The sequence below is a fragment of the Aotus nancymaae genome, unplaced genomic scaffold (assembly GCF_030222135.1).
Source record: "Aotus nancymaae isolate 86718 unplaced genomic scaffold, 86718_ANA_hifiasm-v0.15.2.pri h1tg000018l, whole genome shotgun sequence".
Taxonomy (NCBI): Eukaryota; Metazoa; Chordata; class Mammalia; order Primates; family Aotidae; genus Aotus; species Aotus nancymaae.
The window spans coordinates 25,366,226-25,387,341 of NW_026988430.1; the positions used below are offsets into that span (position 1 = coordinate 25,366,226).

General features: G+C 41.8%; 1 protein-coding gene across 1 annotated transcript; it reads left to right on the top strand.

The window, feature by feature from the left end:
- The first annotated feature begins 7,751 nt into the window (after window positions 1-7,751).
- On the top strand, window positions 7,752-10,333 carry LOC105712498 (schlafen family member 11). The gene is made up of 2 exons (XM_064378471.1): window positions 7,752-8,362; window positions 8,559-10,333. Exons 1-2 carry the CDS (start codon window positions 7,830-7,832, stop codon window positions 9,340-9,342), a joined length of 1,317 nt encoding a protein of 438 aa, XP_064234541.1. The 5' UTR covers window positions 7,752-7,829; the 3' UTR covers window positions 9,343-10,333.
- Window positions 10,334-21,116: the final 10,783 nt, after the last annotated feature.

A 21,116-nucleotide genomic window follows, 5' to 3' on the forward strand; every position in this document is an offset into this window, starting at 1 on the left:
TCACCACAACCTCCGCTTCCTGGGTTCAAGTGGTTCTCCTGCCTCAGCCTCCCGAGTAGCTGGGATTACAGGCATGCGCCACTATGCCTGGCTAATTTTGTATTTTTAGTAGAGATGGAATTTTTCCATGTTTGTCAGGTTGGTGTCAAACTCCCAACCTCAGGTGATCCACCCGTGTTGACCTCCCCAAAGTGCTGGGATTATAGGCGTAAGCCACTGCGCCCGGCTAAAAAAATTTAAAAAAAAATTTTTTTTTTTTTTTTGAGACAGGGTCTCATTCCTGTTGCTCACGTTGGAGTGCAGTAGCACAATCACAGCTCACTGCAGCCTCAACTTCCCAGGCTCAGGCGATCCTCCCACCTCAGCCTCTGAGTAGCTGGGACTACAGGTGTGTGCCACCACGTCTGGCTAATTTTGGTACTTTTTGTAGAGACAGAGTTCTACCATGTTGCCTAAGTGATCCACCTGCCTCAGCCTCCCACAGTGCTAGGATTACAGGCATAAGCCACTGTGCCCATCCTAAACAGGACTTTTTAAAAACAGAAACTCTGGCATGGAGAAATCCATTTGAGAAAAGAGGAGAAAGTGTAGAGGTCAACTAGATCTTCTATGAAGCTAAATTGCCCTCATTTCTCCAAGGTTTTGGGTAGGCTGAACATAAAATTATTTTTAAGAAGTTTCCATCTGAAATAAGTACAAAGCAGCTGGGCGCGGTGGCTCATGCTTGTAATCCCAGAACTTTGGGAGGCCGAGGTGGCAGATCACAAGGTCAGGAGTTTGAGACCAGCCTGACCAACATGGTGAAACCTCGTCTCTACTACGAATACAAAAATTAGCTGGACGTCGTGGTGCACACCTGTAATCTCAGCTACTCAGGAGGCTGAGGCAGGAGAATCGTTTGAACCCAGGAGGCAGAGGTTGCAGTGAGCCAAGATTGTGCCACTATACTCCAACCTGGGCGACAGAGCAAGCCTCCATCTCAAAAAAAAAAAAAGAAAAGAAAGAAGTACAAAGCTTATAATAACAACTTGCTACTATTTATTGAGATCTTGGCTACGATTTGCTAAATGCTTTTCAAAACATTTTTAGTTGTATCATCTACAACGTGGAGATAATATGTAGATATTTCACAGAATTGTGAAATATCTACATATTATCTGAGAAATATCTACATATTATCTCCAGATTGTAGACGATACAACTGAAGCACAGAGAATTTCACTTTCTCAAAGTCACATATCAAGTAAGTGGCTAAGCTTGTTAAATATAACATTTATTTATTTATTTATTGAGATGGAGTCTCACTCTTTTGCCAGGCTGGAGTGCAGTGGCATGATCTCAGATCACTGCAACCTCTGCCTCCTGGGTTCAAGCGATTCTCTTGCCTCAGCCTCCTGAGTAGCTGGGACTACAGGCATGTGCCACCATGCTCAGCTAATTTTTTGTATTTAGTAGAGATGGGATTTCACCATTTTGGCTAGGCTGGTCTCAATCTCCTGACCTCGTGATCCACCAGCCTCAGCCTCCCAAAGTGCTAGGATTACAGGTATGAGCCACTGCGCCCAGCCTAAATATAACATTTAAATAGAATCCTTGTTCTCATAATCCCAACTCTGAGAATTTATAAATACTCTGAAAATATTCTCTAGAGTATGCTGGAATATTCAGAGTGAACAAGTATACTTATGTTTGCCATCACGGTCCTCTGTCAAGCTCTTGTCTCTGGAAAGTGTTAGCCTTTATTGTAAGCAGACAGCTGACTAGCCCATGCTGTTTCCTATAGTTAACATCTGCAGTCATCACAGAGCCTTTTGACCATTCTGAAAAAGTCTGAATTTCTTGATCTGCAAAGCTCAGGATTAGACTCTGGTCATATTTCTGACCCATCCAAGGTCAGGCCCTCCTGACATGACCTGCCAGATTCCCTCTAAAGCTGCTGCATCTTATCTCCTCCCATTGCAACCTTGCAGGCATTTCCTGGTGATGTAGAATTATGATGTCCCCACCTTCCTTCCTCTAAAATCCCTAAGAAATATAGGTACAATGTCAGAGCAGATATTGCTGATTATTAAAGGAAACGGGCATTTAGAAAGTTCCAGGGACAGTGTTTCTCTCTGAATCTACCTAATTCACAAGGGGAAGGAGAAGCCTTAGCTGCCCCATTCGATATCTACAGTTAACAGAAGGCAAACATGATTTTGAAAGAAATGGTATTAGTTTTCACCTTTGTTCCTTCTTTCATTCTGCATCTAAAATGGGTGTGAAGAAGGAGAAATTAAGACATAGCCAGGATGTATTTTCTCTTGTTATTGTTTACTGCTTCAGAGTTCACTTGGGCCAATTGCAGATAAAGTCCCTCACCCCTGCTTTAATCAAGGAAGGCTGTCTTTGCCCAGTTGTACAGCTTGAAAGAGGCATGTGGTAGAGGGGGAGACAATGAAAGAAGCAGGTGCTTTCTTCTTAGCCAGCCAAGTATGACAAACCCCACCAGTCAATGGCTCATATATCAAAATACCTTTACAGTCCCATTCATGTCTCCTCTGATATATATGGTTAGAAGTAACATATATTAAGTGCTTAGTATATGCTAGACATGGTGCACATTGCTTTAAAAATATATCTTGGCCAGGCGCGGTGGCTCACGCCTGTAATCCCAGCACTTTGGGAGGCTGAGGCGGGTGGATCACGAGGTCAAGAGATCGAGACCATCTTGGTCAACATGGTGAAACCCCGTCTCTACTAAAAATACAAAAAATTAGCTGGGCATGGTGGTGCGTGCCTGTAATCCCAGCTACTCAGGAGGCTGAGGCAGGAGAATCGCCTGAACCCAGGAGGCGGAGGTTGCGGTGAGCCGAGATCGCGCCATTGCACTCCAGCCTGGGTAACAAGAGCGAAACTCTGTCTCAAAAAATAATAATAATAAAAATAAAAAATAAAAAAATAATAAAAATATATCTTTTAACCTCCCAGCCAGTCTTTGAATTATGTATAGCAGTAAGGTAGGATAAGGCAGTGTTAAGAGCTTGAATCTGGGCCGGGCGCAGTGGCTCACGCCTGTAATTGCAGCACTTTGGGAGGCCGAGGCAGGTGGATCATGAGGTCAGGAGTCCAAGAGCAGCCTGGCCAAGATGGTAAAACCCCGTCTCTACTAAAAATACAAAAATTAGCTGGGCATGGTGGCAGGTGCCTGTAATCCCAGCTACTCGAGAGGCTGAGGCAGAGAATTGCTTGAACCCAGGAGGCAGAGGTTGCAGTGAGCCAAGATTGCACCACTGCACTCCAGCCTGGGCGACAGAGTGAGACTCTGTCTAAAAAAAAAGAGCTTGAGTACAGGTGCCAGATCGACTCTGGCCTTGAATTCCAACTCTATTCTTAATTGGCTGGATGACCTTGAGCAAGTTACTTTACCTCTTTGAGATTCAGTTTTCTCATCTGTAAAATAGAGATAAAATTCATACCTATGGCTTAAGATGAAGATGAAGATTGAAAGCTGATATTCCATTTAGGCTAACTACGGTGGCTCACACTTGTAATCCCAGCATTTTGAGAAGCTGAGGCAGGCAGATCACTTGAGCCCAAGAGTTTGAGACCAGCCTGGGTAACATGATGAAACTCCATCTGTACAACAACAACAACAACAAAACAAACCGAAATTAGTCAGGCATGTGGCATGTGCCAGCAGTCTCAACTACTTTGGGGCTGAGGTGGGAGGATAACCTGAACCCAGGAGGTCAAGGCTACAGAAAGCCGCGATAGGGCCAGTGCACTGCAGCCTGGGGGACAGAGAATGATACTGTCTGAAAACAATAAAAATAATAAATAAACATGACACTGGCCAGGCATGGTGGCTCACACCTGTAATTCCAGCACTTTGGGAGGCTGAGGCAGGTGGATCACTCGAGGTTGGGAGCTCAAGACCAGCCTGGCCAACATGGTGAAACCCCGTCTCTACTAAAAATACAAAAAACATTAGCTGGGTGTGGTGGTTCGCACCTGTAATCCCAGCAACTTGGGAGAATGAGGCAGAAGAATCGCTTGAGTCCGGGAGGCAGAGGTTGACGTGAGCCAAGATCAATGCATTGCACTCCAGCCTGGATGACAGAGCAAGACTCCATCTCAAAAAAAAAAAAAATAATTAAAATTGAAAAAATAAAATAAAAATGACATTTATATAAAGCATAGTATGTGGAAAGCGCTCAATAAATTTTAGATCTTACTAGCTCCAATTTACAGCTGAGGAGGCTATGACTTAAAAGACAAATACCTAGGCCCAGTTTCGGCGGCTCATGCCTGCAATCCCAGCATCTTAGGAGGCCAAAGCCAGGGGATTGCTTGAGGCCAGGAGTTTGAGACCAGCCTAGGCAATATAGAGAGACCCTGTCTCTACAATTTTTTTTTTTTAATTAGCGGGGCATGGTGGCACGCACCTGTAGTCCAACTACTTGGGAGGCTGAGGTGGAAAGATTGCCTAAGCCCAGGAGTTCAAGTTTGCAGTGAGCTATGATCATACCACTGCACTCCAGCCTGGACAACACAGCAAGACCCTATCTCTAAAAATAACCAAATAAATAAATTAATTAACAAATAAATAATAAACACCTTGCCCAAGATCACAGAACTAGTAAGTTCTGAATCTGAGACCTGAACCCATGTCTGTCTGACTCCAAATTCTATGTTAGCCTCTATGTTCTTCTGCTGCCTGTACATCAAAGTTAAAGGCATAAGTATCCTTCCATGTTGACAGTAATTCATTTGATTTTACATTGAGACTTGGATCAATACACTTAGAATATTGATGGTGTTCTTAGCCTCTAAAATTTTTCTACAAAATCGATATGATTACTTAAATGACTTACATAATAGGAAACGTTCAGAGAATAGCATTTTATATACTAAGAAACATAAAAGATATACTTGTCATTACAAGTTCTATATAATGATATTATAGAAAGATTAGAAAATAGAGAACCACAAAAGAAAATTTGATCCCTATTATTACTGCCACATCGTGCAGCTGTTTTCACTTTTGCTTGTTCATTTCCAGGGCTAGTCCCCCGGCAGATATATTTTAGCAGAGTTGTAATCATTGCATACATTCCATTTTATATCCTGTTTGGGTTGATTGTTCTGGTGACCCCTTTCTTTGCAATCTCTCATATAGTATATGAGGCATTTCCCACATTGCAGCCTAGGGAGAGGTAGTTCTTGGTGCCTTTGAGCAAGGAGCCAAGATTATCAGGGCAGTAGCGCCCCTTATGCTCCAGTTGGTTTCATGAGCAGCCTGAACTCATGCCTATAGAGAAGGAGAGGATGATGGACAAGTAAATGAGGAAAAAGCTCTTCACCTACCTCCATAAAATATGGGGTAGGGTGGGCTGGGGGTGGGAGCAGACATTTTAGGGAACTGTGCAACAGAGCAACACGATTAGGACAGAAACGGTCTTCTTTCCTTGCTTCCCCACAGGTCACTGTGGGAAGCTGGCATGTGGGTGTACCCTCCTCGTGCAGTTGCCAGGCACAGAACCCAGGAGGTTTGTAAAGCAAACCTCTGTTTGGCCAAAGGTACCAAACGGTGGCAGAATCTGTTGCTCCCAAATATTCCATTTTGGCATAAGGATTATTTTGAGTTGAAGGCACCTGAAAATAGCAGAAGTACATGAGGATGCAAAGGCATAAAAATAATATAATGGACTCTGAGGACTTGGGGGAAGGGTGGGAGAAGGGTGAGGGATAAAAGACTACATGCATTGGGTACAGTGTATGCTGTTTGGGTGATGGATGCACCAAAATCTCAGAAATCTCCACTACAGAACTTATCCATGTAACCAAATACTACCTGTTCCCCCAAAACTGTTGAAATAATAATAGCAGATGCAAAAAGGGAATCTTAATCTTTTTTCTTCCTGAAAGCAGGAGATAAAAGTCCCGTATGAAAGATGACTTCCCTGTACCAGGAGAAGGAAAAACATTCTTTGACTGGGGTTATAGCCAAGGTAACTTGGTACAAACAGACCTTGCTAAAATAACCCTTATCTTCCTTTGCCTCCACACATAATTTAATGTAATTACGTTTCCACAGTTGCACTCTTTGCTCATCCTACTCATAAGCATTTAGGTTTTGCAACTTCTTTAGGTCTTCAATTATCTATAGGGGCTCCTATATGTAAAAATCTGTATGTTTTTCTCTTGTTAATCTGTCATAGGTCAATTTAATTCTCAGACCTAGCCAAAATCCCTAGGAGGACAGAGGTAAAATTTTGTCTCCCCTGTGGTTTCTGGCAATGAAAATGGGACACTAAAAGGTTGGGATGCGCCACTCACTTCAGAGCCTGTGGATAGGATCCCGGAAGAGCTGACAGAATCTGCAGAAGGTAGGAATTCTTACCAAAGTCAGCTCTCCCAGATATCTGTCTGCAGTGCCCTGTAGCGAGGAGAACGTAAAAAATTTCCCTTGTCTATTCCGTTCCAAATTCAGATCAGCAGGAGAAAAACATTTTACGAAGGAGTTCTTTGAATTGTAACTTTTACAAATTTGCTCTGGGTATGATCTACAGCCTCCCAGGAATAATAAAAAGTCCTTGTGTGCATTGTCTCTGTCTATGTGTTGTTTGTCATAAGGAAGAAAATCAAAAGATGAGATTCTTCTTTCTTTTTATGTCCTGAGAGCTTGGCTTTAAAAATATTCTCTCCGGTCTTCTGCTCTACTGCACTCCAGCCTGGGTGACAGAGCTAAAAAAAAAAGAATAGAGATGTTCTTAGTGCACTAATTGTTAGAATTGATTGACAATAATTTGACTTCAGATTAAATGCGGTCAACGCTTCTCTTGGAAGAAAGGCAATGACTGTCTCAAATAGAAATTTTGTCTATTACTGGAGTTATTAGTATTAAAGAAAGTTGGGGCCTGAGTTGGTAGGTCTGAATCAAGCAGCCCCAAAGACCTTCTTTTTTTTTGAGACAGAGTCTCACTCTGTCACCCAGGCAGTGGTACAATCTTGGCTCACTGCAACCTCCGCCTCCCAGGCTCAAGCGATTCTACTGTCTCAGCCTCCCAAGTAGCTGGGATTACAGGCATTTGCCAGTATGCCCAGCTAATTTTTTTTTTTTTTTTTTTTTTTTTGTAAAAATAAGGCTTCACTATGTTGCCCAGGCTGGTCTCGAACTCCTGAGCTCAGATGATCCTCCCGCCTTGGTCTCCCAAAATGCAGGGATTTCAGGAGTGAGCCACCATGCCCAGCCCCAAAGAGCTTTCTCTTAATACCCTATACCCTCAGGAGTCCTCACCTGATATCCTGTGGTTTGAGAAAAACTGCTCTGGCCCCCTCTCTCATGTTTTTAAAGATTCTGTAGCGTCACAGTGAAATTAGTACCTGGAAGGGACGCAATGCTCTGTGGGAGTCCCAAAGATGCAAGGAATTTCCCAAGGTCAAAGGCATAATAAACATGTGGGTTTAGATGAGGTTTGCTAGACATTTCAAAGCTTCCTTTCCTTTATAATTGTAATATAATAATGCTTATAGAAGAATATCTGAAATATCTGTAATTAATAATCAAATCTATTAATCAATTAATTATAATTAATTGTCATAATCAGTATAATTCTTCTCCTTCCCCTAATTTATCATTCTTTTTACGTCTAGTGCCACCATGACATTTGCCATGTATTCTGGAATCCCTCTGGAAGGAGCTGTTCTCACAGCATAAAGGACTAGAGGAGTTAATAAATAAGCAAGCACAACCTTTCTGCCGGGGAATTGAGATCCTCTCTAGAAGCTGGGCTGTGGACCTGAACTTGCAGGAGAAGCCGGGTGTCATCTGTGATGCTCTGCTGATGGCACAGAACAGCACTCCCATTCTTTACAGCATTCTCAGGGAGCAGGATGTAGAGGGCCAGGACTACTGCACTCGCACCGCCTTTACTTTGAAGCAGAACCTGGTGAACGTAGGGGGCTACACCGGGAAGGTGTGTGTCAGGGCCAAGGTCCTCTGCCTGAGTCCTGAGAGCAGCGCAGAGGCCTTGGAGGCTGCAGTGTCTCCAATGCATTATCCCCCGTCCTATCGCCTTGCGGGCACACAGCACATGGAAGCCCTGCTGCAGTCCCTTGTGATTGTCTTGCTCGGCTTCAGGTCTCTCTTGAGTGACCAGCTCGGCTGTGAGGTTTTAAATCTGCTCACAGCCCAGCAGTATGAGATCTTCTCCAAAAGCCTCCGCAAGAACAGGGAATTGTTTGTCCACGGTTTACCTGGCTCAGGGAAGACCATCATGGCCATGAAGATCATGGAGAAGATCAAGAATGTGTTTCACTGTGAGGAACAGAGAATTCTCTATGTTTGTGAAAACCAGCCTCTGAGGAACTTCATCAGGTAAGCAGTTGGATCTTATATCTCTAAGTGTTATTTAATCTAGGTTTAATTTTTTCTGCTAAGCCTCCTTGCTCCTTGAGAATTGAGTGGTAAAATCATTTGTGACAACAGACTGTGTACAGGGGAGTGTGATAGAGTCATTTTCTCCCCTTGTTCAGTTAGAATAAACCTGAATGTGTCATTTTAATTTTTATAGTAACAGAAAGATCTGCAAAGCAGTGACTCGGAAAACATTCCTGAAAGATAAATTTGAACACATTCAACACATCATCATTGACGAAGCTCAGAATTTCCGCACTGAAGATGGGGACTGGTATGGGAAGGCAAAAACCATCACTCAGAGAGCAGAGAATGGCCCAGGAATCCTCTGGATCTTTCTGGACTACTTTCAGACCAGCCACTTGGATGACAATGGCCTTCCCCCTCTCTCAGAACAGTATCCAAGAGAAGAGTTCACCAGAATAGTTCGCAATGCAGATCCAATAGCCAAGTACTTACAAAAAGAAATGCAACTAATTAGAAATAATCCTTCATCTAACATCCCTCCTGGGTCCCTTGAGGTACTTCTTGAAGCTGAATGGTCCCAGGGTGTTCAAGGAGACTTAAAAATTAAGAAACACTTTACTGTAGAGCAAATAGTGACCTATGTGGCAAACGAATGCAAGCTCTTCTTTGAAAGGGGCTATTCTCCTAAGGATGTTGCTGTGCTTGTCAGCACCACAAAAGAAGTGGAGCACTATAAGTACGAACTTTTGAAAGCACTGAGGAAGAAAATGGCTGTGCAGCTCAGTGATGCATGTGACATACTGAGTGATGACATCATGTTGGACAGTGTCCGGCGATTCTCAGGCCTGGAAAGGAACATAGTGTTTGGGATTGATCCAAGGACAGCTGAATTACCTATCTTACACAATATTCTGGTCTGTCTGGCTTCCAGGGCAAAACAACACCTATATATTTTTCTGTGTGGAGACTGTTAAGAAGAACTCCAAACCAAAATGAGACGAGGCAATTGCCATGTAATATCTGTGGTTGACAGTCCACTAATGGCTGAAACGTTTTCTTTTTAGTTAACAAGTCAGCTAGAGACTTGGGTCAAGCTGACATACAGAGTTTGGAACTCCCTCATCTCAAACACTTCTTTCAGAGCTTCCTTCTTAAACTATTTCCAGCAGCTATGGTTGACCCCCTTTCTGTCCCCTGACTCTTCCAGCTGGAAAAACAGTGGTTTTCTTTTTTTATTGCATTTTAGGTTTTGGGGTACATGTGAAGAACATGCAAGATTGTTGCCTAGGTACACACGTGGCAGTGTGATGTGCTGCCTTCCTCCCCATCACCTATATCTGGCATTTCTCCCCATGCTATCTCTCTCCAACTCCCCACCCCACGCTGTCCCTCCCCTATTTCCCCCCCGACAGACCCCAGTGTGTGATGCTCCCCTCCCTGTGTCCATGTGTTCTCACTGTTCAACACCCACCTATGAGTGAGAACATGCGGTGTTTGATTTTCTGTTCTTGTGTCAGTTTGCTGCGAATGATGGTTTCCAGGTTCATCCACGTCCCTACTCATCATCACTGGTCATTAGAGAAATGCAAATCAAAACTACATTGAGGTACCATCTCACGCCAGTTAGAATGGCGATCATTAAGAAATCTGGAGACAACAGATGCTGGAGAGGATGTGGAGAAATAGGAACACTTTTACACTGTTGGTGGGAGTGTAAATTAGTTCAACTATTGTGGAAGACAGTGTGGTGACTCCTCAAGGATCTAGAAATAGAAATTCCATTTGACCCAGCAATCCCATTACTAGGGATATATCCAAAGGGTTATAAATCGTTCTACTATAAGGACACATGCACACGAATGTTCATTGCAGCACTGTTCACAATAGCAAAGACCTGGAACCAATCCAAATGCCCATCGATGATAGACTGGACAGGGAAAATGTGGCACATATACACCATGGAAAACAGTGGTTTTCTAAAGGAACTTAAGCTATCCTGCACAACGTGGACCTGTGTCTTGCACTCTGGGTAAAAGCTATAGAAATAAGAAGCTGATCCTGTGGCCTTTCTTTCTTCCAAGGCTGGACTTCTTTTTTTAAGTGACTTCATGTAGATTATTGCTTTAAAAAAATTGTTCAGAATTGTTTTCTGCAGAAGCATGGTCTGTTAGGAGCTTACTGGCCGTAGCAGAAGCTATTGTTTCCTGAATTTGTGACACTTATCTTTGCTGCATTCATTTAGGGCTTGGGAGATTCCCACGATAATTAAATCACGGTCAGATGAATAATTTTGTCAGAACAAAGAATATTGTTACGATTATTTAATCCTTTAAAATTGTGATCTCCAGAGCTTGTTCTCAGAATGGCCCAGGCCATGCCTTAATTGTGAACATTAATGGTCACTTTAAAGAGAAATTATAGGCCAAGATGAAATGAACATAAACCTGTTTGCCCTGGCTTTCAGTGGAAGATAATATTAGAACCAAAATCTGATTCTAAAGGTGTGTATCAGCCCTAAGGTGGACCGAACTTGGGGAAGATTGTCTTTAGAAATCAATGAGTTCGTGTTTTAACTTCTCAGCTTGGTTCTATGCATTGCTCTGTAACACATCTAGTTAAGTTTTATGTCATTCTTGAACTGTGATTTTTTTCTATTTGCTTTCATAGTTTGGTGAGCCATTGTTATGGACTGAATGTTTATGTCCCACCCTCACCCCCGCATTCCCATCTTGAAGCCCCAACCTGCAGTGTGGAGCTGGGGCTGCTAAGGAAGTTATTAAGGTTACATGACGTCATGGTGGGTCTCTGATATGCTAAGATGGGTGTTCTTATAGGGAGAGACCCCAGAGAACTTGTTCCCTCCCTCCCTGTGCACGTAAACAAGAGGGCATGGGAGAACACAGAGAAATGACAGCCACCTACAAGCCAAGAGGAGAAGCCTTACAATGAAAGCCCCACTGCTGGCACCTCTGTCTTGGACTTCCAGCCTCCAGACTGTGAAAAACAAATTTCCGTTGTTTCAGCCCGTCAGTCTCTGGTGTTTTGGTATTGCAGCCTGAGAACACAGCTGTATGATTATTTGTCAAACGAAAAACACTGATATTTAACAATGCTAATGCAATTACTTATGTGCTTTCGGTCTCTACAAAATATTCTAAAACACTAATCTAAATACTAACAATAAGAGGAGAGAGATCCAAGATGGCTGCCACTAGCAGCTCGGGATAGTAGCTCCTAGTGAAAGTGCAGAGAACGAGAGGACGCCACACTTTCAGACGAATTTTTGTTGCTCACGGACCGGGAGATTCCCAGCGGAGGAGCCCCACGGGTCGCTAGCGCGACTCTTGTGGCCGGCGCGGCGGTTTTGCTGGTACCTCAGCGCGGCAGTTCTTGGTGCAGAGTGAGCAGGACTGGGTCCCCTTTTGGCCGATCCCTGGGCAGAAAAGCACCATCAATCTTAACACAGCTGTTTTGGCCGGCACAGTGGATTGCTCAGATTTTGGCGCTGGGAATCAACAAGTTCGACGTCCGCTCAGAAACCTAATTTGAAAGACGGAAATCACAAAGACGACAGGTGGATAAATTTACAATGATGGGAAGAAACCAGCGTAAAAAAGCTGAGAATACCCAAAATCAGAATGCCTGTCCCTCTACAGGTGATCACAGTTCCTCATCAGCAACGGAACAAGCCCTGATGGAGAACGAGTGTGTTCCATTAACAGAAGTAGGCTTCAGAAAGTGGATGATAAGAAACTTCTGTGAATTAAAAGAACTTGTTCTAACCCAATGCAAAGAAACTAAGAACTTTGAAAAAAGTTTTGACGAAATGCTAACGAGAAAAGACAATTTGGAGAGGAATATACATGAATTAATGGAGCTGAAAAACACAACACGAGAACTTCACGAAGAATGCACAAGTTTTAACAGTCGAATTGATCAAGCAGAAAAAAGGATATCAGAGTTTGAAGACCAACTTAACGAAATAAAACGAGAAGTCAAGATTGGAGAAAAAAGGATAAAAAAGAATGAGCAAAGTCTCCAAGAAATACGGGACTATGTGAAAAGACCTAAGCTACGTTTGATAGGTGTACCTGAATGTGATGAAGAGAATGAATCCAAGTTGGAAAATACTCTTCAGGAGATTATTCAGGAAAACGTTCCCAACCTAGTAAGACAGGACAATATTCAACTCCAGGTAATACAGAGAACACCACAAAGATATTCCTCAAGAAGACCAACCCCAAGGCACATAATCGTCAGATTCACTAGGGTTGAAATGAAGGAGAAAATACTAAGAGCAGCTAGAGAGAAAGGTCAGGTTACCCACAAAGGGAAGCCTATCAGACTTACAGCAGATCTCTCAGCAGAAATCCTACAAGCCAGAAAAGAGTGGGGGCCAATATTCAACATCCTTAAAGAAAAGAACTTTCAACCCAGAATTTCATATCCAGCCAAACTGAGCTTCAAAAGCGAAGGAAAAATAAAATCTTTTGCAAACAAGCAAGTACTTAGAGATTTTACCATCACCAGGCCTGCTTTGCAGAAGCTTCTGAAAGGAGCACTACACATATAAACGAACAACCAGTATCAGCCTTTCCAAAAATATATCCAGCTAGCATCAAATGGCAGTATTAAACTCATATATATTATTAACTGGATAAAAAGCCAAAACACATCGGTACGCTGTATCCAGACCCATCTCACATGCAACGATACACAAAGACTCAAAGGGACAGAGGAAGATTTACCAACCAAACGGAGAGCAAACATAAATAAATAAATAAAAAGCAGGAGTTGCAATTCTCACTTCTGATAAAATAGACCTTAAAGCAACAAAGATCAAAAGAGGCAAAGAAGGACATTACATAATGGTAAAAGCATCAATGCAACAAGAAGAGCTAACGATCCTATATATACACGCACCCAATACAGGAGCACCCAGATACATAAGACAAGTCCTTAATGACTTATAAAGAGACTTAGCCTCCCACACAATAATAGTGGGAGACTGTAACATCACATTGTCAATATTAGACTGATCAACAAGATAGAAAATTAACAAGGATATCCAGGACTTGAATTCAGACCCGGAACAAGTAAACTTAATAAACATTTATAGAACTCTCCACTTCAAATACACAAAACATACATTCTTATCAGTACCACATCACACCTATTCCAAAAGTGACTACATAATTGCAAGTAAATCACTCCTCAATAATTGCATAGCATTTCATAGGTTTAAATGAAATATTGGTTGGCTGCTTGTTTGTTATTTTCTTCCCTTATTCCTTCCTGTCTCCATTGTTAAGCACAATTATTGGCATAAAAGAGGTTTTCAATTCCCATTTTTAGACTGCATTCTAGCCTGGGCAATAAAGCAATACACCCGTTCTCTCTCCCTCTTTCTCTTCCTTAAAAAAAATAAAAATAAAATAAAATAAAATATTTGCATAACTAATGGAAATTAAGAGTCTATATGCCCAATATTTTACTTATTAATAATCCTACTCTACTGATTTCCCCCCATGTTTTAAGTTTTGAACTTTTCTTTCTCCTGTCTTTCTGTGTTTATTCATAGAATTCCAGTTATCTAGCCTTGAAATTGTAGGCTCTCCTAACTTAAGCAGAATCTGACAGATCAGCAAAATAAGAAGAAAAATGTTTCTGCTTTCTGACTGCATTAAATCAGATACAACTCAGCATTAAAAAGCTATCTTTGTAAATGTTGTTCCTAATAAATGAGTCTTGTAAGATCCCTGGTCTTTGGAGTTGTTGCAATGTCTTTGAGAGTAATTCTTTAAAAGCCTAATTTGACTGGTTGTATCTCTTTATGATTAATTGCCCTACTGATAATATTTGAAACAATATTTTTAAATGGATACTTATGAATTTTTGTTTGGACCAAAGAGGACTGCTGATATTTATTTCTGTTTCCATATGAATGGTGAAAGGTTTAGCTTACACTTCTACTGCATTTTCGTTTTAAATAAAAAGTTGAGAGTTTGTGTCTCATTAAACTGAAAAAAATAGTCCGTAAAATAAATACAGAGAACACCACAAAGATATTCCTCAAGAAGACCAACCCCAAGGCACATAATCGTCAGATTCACTAGGGTTGAAATGAAGGAGAAAATACTAAGAGCAGCTAGAGAGAAAGGTCAGGTTACCCACAAAGGGAAGCCTATCAGACTTATAGCAGATCTCTCAGCAGAAATCCTACAAGCCAGAAAAGAGTGGGGGCCAATATTCAACATCCTTAAAGAAAAGAACTTTCAACCCAGAATTTCATATCCAGCCAAACTGAGCTTCAAAAGCGAAGGAAAAATAAAATCTTTTGCAAACAAGCAAGTACTTAGAGATTTTACCATCACCAGGCCTGCTTTGCAGAAGCTTCTGAAAGGAGCACTACACATATAAACGAACAACCAGTATCAGCCTTTCCAAAAATATATCCAGTGGGGGAAAAGGAGAAAACAGAGGCCAGTGACTCCATGAGAGGGCCAAAATGAGCCAGTAAAAGGTTAATCAACATTAACTTTCAAATTTTTTAAAGAGATAAGATCTCACTATGTTGCCCAGATTAGAATGCAGTGGTGCAATCATAGCTCATTATAGCCTTGAACTCCTGGGCTCAAGTGATCCTCCTGCCTCAGCCTCCCAAATCTTTAGGATTATAGGTATGAGCCACTGCACCAGGCTCAATTGGATTTGGATGGGTGCCTGCTTGTCTCTGCACTCTGGTTCTAGAAATCTGGGACCTACTTCATTAAAGATCTGAAAGTCTACCAGTCATTGTAAAATGAAACAAAATGTTTTTATATTTTAAATTAACTTTTTTGTTTTAGAGTAGTTGTCGAGTTACAGAAAAAGTTACAAAGATAGTATAGAGAAAGTTCCTTTATTCCCTTCATTTAGTTTCCTTTTTTTTTTTTTTTGAGACAAAGTCTTGCTCTGTCACCCAGGCTGGAGTACAGTTGTGCGATCGCAACTAACTGCAGCCTTTAACTCTTGGACTCCAGTGATCCTCTCACCTCAACTAGCTGAGAAGCTGGAACTGCAGGTGCATGCCACTATACCTGGCTAATTTTCTAAATTATTTTTTGTAGAGAACGGGGTCTTATTATGTTGCCCAGGCTGGTCTCAAATTCCCAGACTCAAGCGATCCTCCTGCCTGGGCTTCCTACAGTGCTGGGATTACAAGTGTGAGCCATTGCAGTGGCTAGTTCCCTCTTTTATTACTGTATTGTGATTCACTCATCACAACTAAGGAACCAGCCTTACTTAGTACATGACTATTAATTAAACTCCACATTTCATTTGGATTTTCTAGTTTGTCTCTTTTGTCTATTCCACGATCACATCCAGGACACCATATACTACATTTAGTAGTCATGTTTCATTAGCTTCCTCTGACCTGTGATGCTTTATTTTTGATGACCTGGACAGTTCTGAGGAGTACTGGTCAGGTATCTGGGTTTATCTGATTTTTTTTTCTCAGACTGGGGTTATAGGTTTTCAAGAGGAAGACTACAGGAATGAAGAGTTATTCTCATCACATCACATCAAGGGTAAATGCTATCAACATGTTTTTTTTTTTTTTTTTTTTTTTTCAGAGTCTCCCTTTGTCAACCAGGCTGGAATGCAGTGGTGTAATCTTGGCTCACTGCAGCCTCCACCTCCCAGGTTCAAGTGATTCTCCTGTCTCACTCAGCCTCCCAAGTAGCTGGGATTACAGGCATGCACCACCACACTTGGCTAATTTTTGTATTTTTAGTAGAGATGGGGGTTCACCATGTTGGCAAGGCTGGTCTCAAACTCCTGATCTCAGGTGATCCGCACACCTCAGCCTCCCAAAGTGCTAGGATTACAGGCGTGTGCCACCACGCCCAGCAACTATCAATAAGTCTTATCACTGATAATATTAACCTTGACCAGCTGACAGAGGAAGTATTTGCCAGGTTTCTCTACAGTGAAGTTACTTTTCCTTCCTCCTATGTTGCTAAGTGCAGCTCACACTCAAAGGGCGGGGATTGAAGCTCTACTTTCTTGAGGGGGCAATATCCACATAAATAATTTGGGATTCTTCTGTACAGGAGACCTGTCTCTTCTCCATTTACTCATTCAGTTCTTGTATAAATGGACTTATAGATATTTATTTAATACTTTGTGTTATATTCCAATGCTACATTATTTATTTAGTTGCTCAGATTGTTCCAGTATTAGGCATATACAGGATATCTGGCAAAAGCCACAACAGACTGAGTGTGGTGGCTCATACTTGTAATCCCAGCATGTCGAGAGGCTGCAGTAGGTGGATCACTTGAGACCAGGCATTTAAGACGAGCCTGGCCAATCTGGTGAAACCCACCTCTACTTAGAATACAAAAAAATCAGCCGGGCATGGTGGCACAAGCCTGTAGTCCCAGCTACTTGGGAGGCTGAGACATGAGGATGACTTGAACCCGGGAATCGAAGATTGCAGTGAGCCAAGATTGCGTCACTCCACTCCAGCCTGGGTGACAAAGCAAGACTCTGTCTCAAAAAACAAACAAAAAGGCACAACGGTCAACATCAACAAATTAAACAAACACATAGCAATGAGGATCCATGTCTTGGTTTCTAATACCATTCTTTTAAGTATGTAATACATTATCATTCTCTGTAGTCACCATGCTGTACAACTCATCTCCAGAACTTATTCATCTTAACTGAAACCTTGTACCCTTTGATCAACATCTCCCCATTCCCCGACCTCTGTCCCCCACCCAGCCCCTGGCATTCTTCTACCCTCTGCTTCCATGAGTTCAACTATTTTAGATTCCACATATAAGTGGAATCATGCAATATTTGTCCTTCTGTGCCTGGCTTATTTCACTTAGCATAATGTCCTCCAGATTCATTCATGTTGTTGCAAATGACAAGATTTTCTTCTTTTCTAAGGCTGAAGAGCATTCCTGGGAGAAATATTTTCTCCTTGACTTAACCTCAGAGAGATCCAATAGGAGGAGCCAGTCACCTCCAAGTGTTTTGGATTCTGCTGAGTCTGTAGAAGTCCAGCTAGGCCTTCCCAAGGCCGTCACTGCTTAGAAACAAAATCTGTGATTCATCACTACTTCCTCTAAAATATGACAAGGTCTAAAGATTCACGAGCCATAAAGATCTAGATTTTCTAAGAAAAGGAAACCAGAGGCCAGGCGTGGTGGCTCACACCTGTAATCCCAGCACTTTGGGAGGCCGAGGCAGGTGGATCACGAGGTCAGGAGTTCGAGACCAGCCTGACCAACATAGTGAAACCTCATCTCTACTAAAAATACAAAAATTAGCTGGGTGTGGTGGCACACGCCTGTAATCCCAGCTACTCAGGAGGCTGAGGCAGGAGAATTGCCTGAACCTGGTAGGCGGAGGTTGCAGTGAGCCAAGATTGTGCCACTGCACTCCAGCCTGGGTGACAGAGTAAGATTTTGTCTCAAAAAAAAAAGAAAAGAAAAGGAAACTAGAAAATGCTTCTTTGAATAATTTAATTGTTCAGTTATACATATAAAAGTAGCCCCATTATCTGCCTTGAATATAGACTTTTACTTTTCGCTGGAGAAGGGCAAGCTTGAGTAGACATGTTCATCACACATGAGAACCAGCTCTGGTAATTATGTATGGGATTGAGAAATTCACTTTATAATCTTAAATATAAGACATGGTCACAGAAAAATGCAAGATTTGCCTATTGTAGAATGACATTAAAAATCTCATAATTGTTTTGTATCCTAGAGCTGTATGTACTGATGTCTTAGTAAAATACTTAATATGAAGTTTAGAACTCTGGCTAGTAAAGTCCAGACCACAAAATGTCTCTCCCCAAGTATTTTTCTTTTTGAGACTGAGTCTTGCTCTGTTGCCCAGCCTGAAGTGCAGTGGCACAATCTCAGCTCACTGCAATCTCTGTCTCCTGGGTTCAAGTGATTCTCCTGCCTCAGCCTCCCGAGTAGCTGGGACTACAGATGTGTGCTACCACACCCAGCTAATTTTTGTATTTTTAGTAGAGACAGGGTTTCACCATATTGGCCAGTCTGGTCTCGAACTCCTGACCTCCTGATCCGCCCGCCTCAGCCTCCCAAAGGGCTAGGATTACAGGCATGAGCCACTGTGCCTAGCCTTCTCCCCCAGCATTTTATAAAATGGATAAAAACTGTAAAGATATAGCCAAAAATTAACCAGCAATGGTGAGATGCAGAGAAGCAAACGATTGTTTTTTTTTCTTCATTATTTTTGATGGCAAAAACCGCAATTACTTTTCACCAACCTAATAAAAGAGTAGTCAAGAAAAGAAACAGAGATTCTGGCCTCATTATATGACTCTTGTCTCTATCCATGACTCGGAAGCAGAACTGAAGAAAAAGAGTGAATCAACAAAAATCTGTTGAATTTTTATGAAAACATTAATTGAAAGAGAAGCAGCTAAAAGGATGGGTGGCAATTCACAATTGCAAAAATGCAGAACCAGCCCAAATGCTCATCAATCAATGAGCAGATAAAGAAACTGTGATATATATATACACATACACATATATATAAATATATGTGTATGTGTATATATACATACAATAAATATATATATACAATATACATATATACAATAAATATATACAATAAATAAATATATGCAATAAATATGTGTGTGTGTATATATATACAAACGCCATGCTGCAACCAAGGAAGCTGTTTCTATATTCTATACCTCAATTCTGTTTTCTGTCAACATATGCTGCCTGCCCACATTTAGGCTCAGAGCTCTCTGAATCTCTTCACAAGTCGTTTCTTTTCTCAATTAAATTCTGTTAAATTTAATTTGTCTAGTCTTCCTTTAACAAACACAAGGTACATTCAAAGGCATAATTAGAGAAGAGTTTAAAAGGGACTATTTACAAAGGTGTGGATGGAGAACAGGGAGGCCACAGGAGACAGTGCATAGCTTGGGTCTGTTGGTGAGGGGCAGGCAGCTCTGTCTAGGGGAACACTTATCATGGATATGATAAGTGTTCAGATCACACAGATACTTGGGACCCCATGGTCAGATATTCAGTCTCAACAGGGCCTCATGGGAACTGATTTCATATGGACACTACTAGTTGACAGAAGAGGGCATAGCCTTCCTCCAAAACCCTAGGGATTCTGTCATTGGGGATTTTGGTAGACCTCTGACTTCTACAGAGTCTTCCATTATCACTAGGTCTGCTGGGTTATTGTGTGCAAATAGTGAGACATGCACACCACAACTTGGACCTGCTAGAAAGAGCTTTCCTTCTCTGGCAGTCTTACTGCTTACCAGAAAATGTATTAGCCTATCCAAAATCCAGATAAACCAAGCAAGCATGGAGCCTCAAAGGTTATTCTTTCTTTTAGAGATGCTGTTTCAACATGCCCCAATGTACCAAACTCCAGAAACACCACTGATATGACAGGCTGTGGAACCTGTGAAGTTTGTCACATACCCTCTAGGAGGCATGTATCCAAGGCACATTTGATATACTTCCTCATTGGGTCCAATTAGCATAATGTCATCTCTATGGGATAGCAAAATAATCAACAATTATCCTGATTATATCATGACAGAGTGCATTTGAATTGATGTAGTCATGAAACAAGACGGCAAACTATACTCTTGACCCACTACTTAGATCAAACTGCTTCTCATTTCCTTGTCTTGTGGAAATGCTGTGAGGGAGCAGAAAGCTGGCAATAGCTGCAAACCAGGTGCCAGGGACTATATTAACTTGCTGCAGTGAAGATACCACAACCCAGAAGAGCAGGTGAAATTGGCATCACAACCTGTTTGTGTTTGTGAAGATCACTGGCATCTCAGCACAGGGAAGGTCTAAGTATGGCCCTCAATCAGAAACCAGGAAGGAAAATGTTGACCATTTCAAACAAAATTATCTCTGTAGCAAAAACAGCATAAAAGGTCAAGAAACAACATGCTGGGAAAAGAATTGCAACAAATATCACAGACAAATAGTTAATTTCTTATTTTAAAAGAAATAGTTTCTACAAATCGAAGAGAAAAATTCTAAGGTCCCAAAGGAAAAATGAGCAAAGGATTTGACGAGTGCTTTTTCACCAGCCAAAGAGGTGGGTTGAGTCAGGGTGTGATAGGAATCAGTACCTTTGCATCTATTAAGTTGTTGATGATGGGATTAATCTCTGAAACTCCCCCCCCCCCCCGGAACGTGTGATTGCTTTTTTTTTTGTTTTTGAGACAGAGTCTCGCTCTGTTGCCCAGGCTGGAGTACAGTGGTGCCATCTCAGGTTCAAGCAATAGACTACAGGCAGGCACTACCGTGCCCGGCTAATTTTTTGTGTATTTTTAGTAGAGATGGGGTTTTGCCATATTGCTCAGGCTAGTCTCAAATTCCTGAGCTCGGGCAGTCTGCCCACCTTGGCCTCCCAAAATGCTAGGGTTACAGTCCTGAGACACCACACCTGGGCAAGATTGCTATTTTGATGTGGGTGAAGAGTACAATTCTAGGGGCTTCTTTTTGGCCCTTCCTAACATAACTCTCACTTTTTGGATCTGGAAACTGACGTGGGAATTCTGGCAGTTTCCAATTCCTATGTCTACTATACATTGTCCAGGCTGAAGAAATAACCAAAGGACAAGTGATTATCTGGCTCCTTGGGCCCCTACTCTGCCTGCTGGACCAATGTGGCATTTCAGTCTCTCAGAATCAGAGCCAGAATCATTCAGAACCAG

Coding starts and splice junctions, on each gene's coding strand:
- LOC105712498 (XM_064378471.1), top strand. CDS start 7,830: ATGGCACAGAACAGCACTCCCATTCTTTACAGCATTCTCAGGGAGCAG. Junction 8,363..8,558: donor CCTCTGAGGAACTTCATCAG/GTAAGCAGTTGG, acceptor TAATTTTTATAG/TAACAGAAAGATCTGCAAAG.